Source organism: Phocoena phocoena, chromosome 7 (genome assembly GCF_963924675.1).
Source record: "Phocoena phocoena chromosome 7, mPhoPho1.1, whole genome shotgun sequence".
In the NCBI taxonomy this organism is placed as follows: domain Eukaryota; kingdom Metazoa; phylum Chordata; class Mammalia; order Artiodactyla; family Phocoenidae; genus Phocoena; species Phocoena phocoena.
The window spans coordinates 54,103,162-54,109,161 of record NC_089225.1 but is presented as its reverse complement, the minus strand read 5'-3'; the positions used below and the strand labels follow the sequence as shown (position 1 = coordinate 54,109,161).

The 6,000-nt window shown below is 38.4% G+C and overlaps 1 protein-coding gene across 1 annotated transcript in view; it reads left to right on the top strand.

The window, feature by feature from the left end:
* The first annotated feature begins 897 nt into the window (after positions 1–897).
* The window catches only part of METTL8 (methyltransferase 8, tRNA N3-cytidine), a 42,055-nt gene continuing 36,952 nt past the window's right edge, over positions 898–6,000 (top strand). The window contains exon 1 of the mRNA XM_065880576.1: positions 898–1,046. Coding sequence (XP_065736648.1) covers positions 904–1,046 — 143 coding nt within the window. The 5' untranslated portion in view covers positions 898–903. The remainder of the gene's footprint in view (positions 1,047–6,000) is intronic.

Below are 6,000 nucleotides of genomic sequence, written 5' to 3'. Positions count from 1 at the left end.
CTAGCTTACAGCGTTAGGCTGAATGTTGCGATTAACAACTGAATGGGGGTGAAATGCCAAGCGGTATTACAATGGATTCTTATTGGAAAACATAAGCTCTTTAGAGCTTATTTTTTATACTTTTCCATGAAGATTTTAAGCCGACATATACGCCAGTACATAATTAAAATAACATACTCTTTAAATGTTTAAGTTATTCTCCAGAAATGGAGATAGATTTGGCTAATCAAATGATGATTCTCCTCTTGAGCTGGGATTTAAGCATGCGTTTTGTACAGGGAAATCTGTTTTGCAAATGCATTACTGATTATTCTTTAAAATGTATGTATACAGGGTTGTTAGAATTAAGAACTGTTGGGATCATATCTTAATATAGTATTTACTTACTTATTTTACCAATATTCATATTATTCAGCCCAGCCCAGGGAATGAGATTTTTAAAATTTGTTTTCTTATTCTGCTCCTATACTTGGGTTTTTGGTCTAGTGGTCATCAAATATTCCCTAGAAATACATTTGCGTAGAATTCCCAAAACAAAATAATAAAATCACTTAAAAAAACTTTTTAGTATACAAAATCCAGATTCTGGGCTTACATGCTTTAGCCATGTGCTAAAAATTATATAAGCAAATACCAAAGAAAGCCAAGTTGGTCAAGGCTGTGACTTATAAAGAATGCCAGGCAATGTTGTACACTCCAGATATTCTTTTTCCTTCTCTTGGCCTGAAAAATACTTCAGGAAAGAAGCTACCATGCCCATCTTTCATTTCAAATTTTTTAGTTTTCATGTCCTTTCTCAGCTTGTAAACCTTTTAGGCCAGTTTTTGGCTCTTAGATAAATAATATGTTGTTTAATCCATATTGACTAATTAACTGTTTGTAACTTTCCAGGTACTGATTAGGATGAATGTGATTTGGAGAAATTATTTTTCTCGTCTAAGGATAAGAAAGGTGCCTCACAGATACCAAAGTAGTTATCACCCAGTGGCCCCTCTGGGATCAAGGATTTTAACTGATCCAGCCAAAGTTTTTGAACACAACATGTGGTAAGTTATCTTTTTTTTTTTTTTGTGGTACACGGGCCTCTTACTGTTGTGGCCTCTCCCGTTGCGGAGCACAGGCTCCGGACGTGCAGGCTCAGCGGCCATGGCTCACGGGCCCAGCCGCTCCGTGGCATGTGGGATCTTCCCGGACCGGGCACGAACCCGTGTCCCCTGCATCGGCAGGTGGACTCTCAACCACTGCGCCACCAGGGGAGCCCGGTAAGTTATCTTTTTAGGTGTGATATAATGTATGTACATTAAGCATCACCAGTGTTATTTTCATTTAGTGCCAGAAAAGGATTTTTTAAATTGAGCACTTATGTTTTTGAAGTTAAAAGCAAGGGTAACTGATCCCAACTTAAATGTTGCCAATTCTGAATTTCTTTGCAAAGAGAATTAGAAAAGTGAAGTTTCCCAAGTGCTTTCCTCAGCTTTGGGTTCTTGCAGGCCCTCCCTGCTCACCTCTGATCCTGATTTGGCAGCATATCACTGAGGGGGCTTCTTTTCTAGGTAGAGCCCTCCATTTGCCTCTTTTACAAGTACTTATCAATCAGCAAATGTGAACTCAGTACCTGCTGCTTACTGAGCACCAGGGAGAACACATTGGTTTGACCTTAATTCATGCTTTTAGGAAATCCACCGTTTATTTGTGAAGATAGATGGGTATTTATAGGAAAAACTGATGATTAGGAATACAAGGCAGCAAATTGTAAGGGCCCAGAGTGTTCTTATAAGGCATAGGTCTGTATAAGAACAACTCAAGGGCTTCCCTGGTGGCGCAGTGGTTGAGAGTCCGCCTGCCGATGCAGGGGACACGGGTTTATGCCCCGGTCCGGGAGGATCCCACATGCTGCAGAGCGGCTGGGCCCGAGAGCCATGGCCGCTGGGCCTGCGCATCCAGAGCCTGTGCTTCGCAATGGGAGAGGCCCGCGTACAGCAAAAAAAAAAAAAAAAAAGAACAACTCAACAATGCAGAATCACTTCTATTTTGGCATAGTCAGGAAGATTTTTTTTTTCAGCTTTATTGAGTTACAATTCGCATATAAAGGAAGGTTTAAGTGGGGAAACTGAGATATTTATTCTTTCTCCAGTACCCAGTATGGTGCCTGACACATAAATATTTGTGGAATAATAGATAGGTAAAGCTGGAGTAAGGGCATTCTAGGTGGGTAGACAGTCATATCCACCTAGATGAGGAAGTATAAGGCATATTCAGGAGAACAGGATAGTTTGCCGAAAATAAAGGCTTTTCTAGGAGATTGGTAAATGATAAGGTTGGAATGGTAATAGACCAGGTGTGGGGTAGGAGCAAGATTGTGTGTGGTCTTAAATTCACACCTGAAGTGAAAGGTATTACAGAGCCACTAAAGAGAAATGGCATTCATTATACATGGTATATTAAGTATAAGTATTTGTATAACAGTATAAGGATAGATCAGCAGGTAGAACTAGAAGCAGAAAAGGGAAAATGAGAGAGAGATTGTAAGGGAAGAAAAAATAGAACTTGGTGCTTTTGTAGAATAAAGGAAAAGGAAACATTTGACTCTGAAGGTTTGATCCTAGATGACTAATAGAAATAGGAAAATCAAGAGGTAAATTGATTTTTTTTAAATATAATAGAAGAAAAACAGGTGGTTTATCTTCTTCTTTTGTTTGTTTTTTGTTTTTTGTTTGTTTTTTGTTTGCATTACGCAGGCCTCTCACTGTTGTGGCCTCTCCCGTTGCGGAGCACAGGCTCCGGAAGTGCAGGCTCAGCGGCCATGGCTCACGGGCCCAGCCGCTCCGTGGCATGTGGGATCTTCCCAGACCGGGGCACAAACCCGTGTCCCCTGCATTGGCAGGCAGACTCTCAACCACTGCGCCACCAGGGAAGCCCTTTTTGTTTGTTTGTTTTGTTTTTATCTTCTTTTTTTAAATTGAAGTGTAGTTGATGTACAATATTATATAAGTTACAGGTATAAAGTATAGTGATTCACAATTTTTAAAGGTTATACTCCATTTATAGTTACAAAATATTGGCTATATTCTCATCCTTGTAGCTTATTTTATACATAATAGTTTGTACCTCTTAATTCCCTACCCCTATATTGCCCGTCCCTCTTCTCTCTCCCCCTGGTAACCACTGGTTTGTTCTCTATGTCAAACAGGTGGTTTCTTATAAAGTTAAATATACACTTACCATATGACACAGCAATTCCACCCACTCCTAGGTATTTACCAGAATAAATGAAAATATATGTCCACATAAAGACTTGTATATGAGTGCTCATAACAGATATAGGTATTTGACAAAATAAGAGGTAAATTGATTTTTTATTTTGGAATAAAGATGGTGCATTTAATTTTAGATATTTTGAATAGGTTTTCAGAGAGGAACATCCTGAGAAAAATGTCCAGAACATAGACTCCACTGCTAGGAAGAGAGAGCAGTCAGGGCTGAAGATGTGAGGTTGGGTATAATATCTGCAGACAAGATTGTTATCTGACTAGCCTTGGGAGCAGGACCTCTAGGGCTGGGAAAGTAATTCATGGACTTTCTATGTTTATATTGCAACAGAATATCAATTTTAAAAGGAAATAGATTGACTTTATTAATTAGTCCTGCACTATACAATATGGTGGCCCCTACCCACATATGGTTTTTGAGCACTTGAAACCTGGTTAGTCTGAATTCAGATGTGCTATAACATTTTGAAGATTTAATATAAGTAAAAGGTAAAGTATATCATTAATAATTTTTGTACTTAATTATTCAGTAAATGTTAAAATGATATTATTTTGGATATGTTGAATTACAGTATATTATTAAAATTAATTTCCTTTTCACTTTTTTATCATGGCTACGAGAAAATTTTAAATTACATGTGTGGCCGACATTATACTTTCTTGGACAGTTACTAAGTTAAACCATTTTGACTATCATCACCAATTTGGACAGTTATAATAGGCTGTGAGATAATTGTCAAACAGTTAAACCTCCAGAGGAACTTCTGGTCCTAGGCAAGCTCCTCATTTGCCAGGATTTTTGTTTTGTTTTTTGTCAGTAGACTCTAGTGATTTAGTTGTCTACATTTCTTTTTCCATTTGCTATCACTAGCTTTTTTGCCCAAGATTCCTGCCTGCCCATTTAAGTTCTGTTTTGTCATAGGCTCTCAGGGAAGCAAGGGTCATGTGGTTCAGTGCCTCTCAAACACTGTGGGCTAGCTTAGGGCTGCTGCACAAGAATCCCTTGAGGTATGGCCCAGGAATTTGTAATTTGAAAAAGTTCTTTTAGTAATTCTGTTGAGCTACCAGGTTTAGGAATCCTTGATGCAGTCCAATGGTTTCAAACTTTAGTAGAATTTTTTTTCCAAGTGAAGGCTTAACATAGAATCCCAATATTTAAAAGGTAAAAACAAACGTACTCTGAGTGAAGTGAAGTGGTCATAGAGGCTTGGGGCATTGACAGCTCCACTTCCCTTTTCCTCTCCCACCCCTCCCTCCCTCCCTCTAGCAGCCTAGAGGACCTTTAGGGTTCAGCTGACCAGAGTTTGAAAAACCTTGATCTGATCTCTACAGCCATCCTTCTCCATAGCATACCCCCAAAGAAGTTACCCTGACTGTGCAGGATACCTCTAGTGAACTCTCTCCAAAGCAGATACATACTGTAATAATAAAATAATAATAATTTTCTCCAAGGGAAGAGGAAAGTAGTTGCTTCACATCACCTTCCCATGTCCCCCACCCCAGTTCCCCCCGTTTTTTTGCATGAAGAGAAGATAAGTAAATTAAACTGAAAACCAGAAGACTGGTTTACTTTCTCCTTACTTCAAGTCCAAAGTTCTGTCTAAAAGTTCTCACTTCCTTCCTTATTTCCTCCTTTATATTTAAGAATAATGTCTCCTCATGCTGAATTTTGATTTTTAAGAAGTCTCTTAACAAGTACATGTCAGTTTTCTCTCAGAGATGTTGATCAGAATTGTGTACAGTTCATTTTTCCCTTTAGCCTCTAGTTTAGTTAATAAGAACTATTTACTCTATACATGAACCTCTTGTTAAAAATTTTTTGAGAAAAAATAAAAATACCGTTTTTCTTCAGTTTCTATATCCTGAGTAATATTTGCCCTCCAGATTCTGGATATTACTAGTATTTACATCTGCCTATAGGCTCTTAATTCTTAATAGTTTAGTTAAGTGAATTTCACATAACATAAAATTAACCATTTTAGGTGAACAGTTCAGTGGCATTAATTACATTCACGATTTTGTGCAACCAGCATCGTTCCAAAACATTTCCATAACTCTAAAGTAAAGTCCCTTATCCATTAGGCCTCTTACACTCATGCTACAGTTCCCAGCCCCTGGCAACCACCAATCTGTGTTCGTCTCTAGAGAATTACCTCTTCTGCATATTTCGTATAAATGAGATTATACAATATGTGATCTTCTGTGTCTGGCTTCTTTCCCTTAGCATAAAGTCTTGGAGATCCATCCATATTGTAGCATGTATCGGTACTTGATTCATTTTTATGACAGAATAGTATTCCATTGTATGTATATACCACGGTTGGTTTATCCACTCATTCACTGATGGACATTTAAGCTATTTCCACCTTTTGGCTCTTGTGAACAGAGCTGCTGTGACATGTGTGTACATGTACTTGTTTGAGTCACCTAGGAATGGAACTGTGGGGTCATGTGGTAATTCTACATTTAACTTTTTGCGGAACCGCCATACTTTTCCACAGTGACTAAATCATTTTGTATTCCACTTATAGTCTTTTAGTTATACTTAGTACATTTATCAATTTGGGGGGCACTGACATGAAACTATATTCAGAGTGCTTGTGAGACATGGCCCAGACATCTGTCTGTATTGAGCAAATTACACAGTTACTTGGAAGAATCATTCCTTATTCCACGCTGCTCCTGGTTTAAGTGTATAGGAACTTTTCAGGGGACCCCCGAAATTTATAAG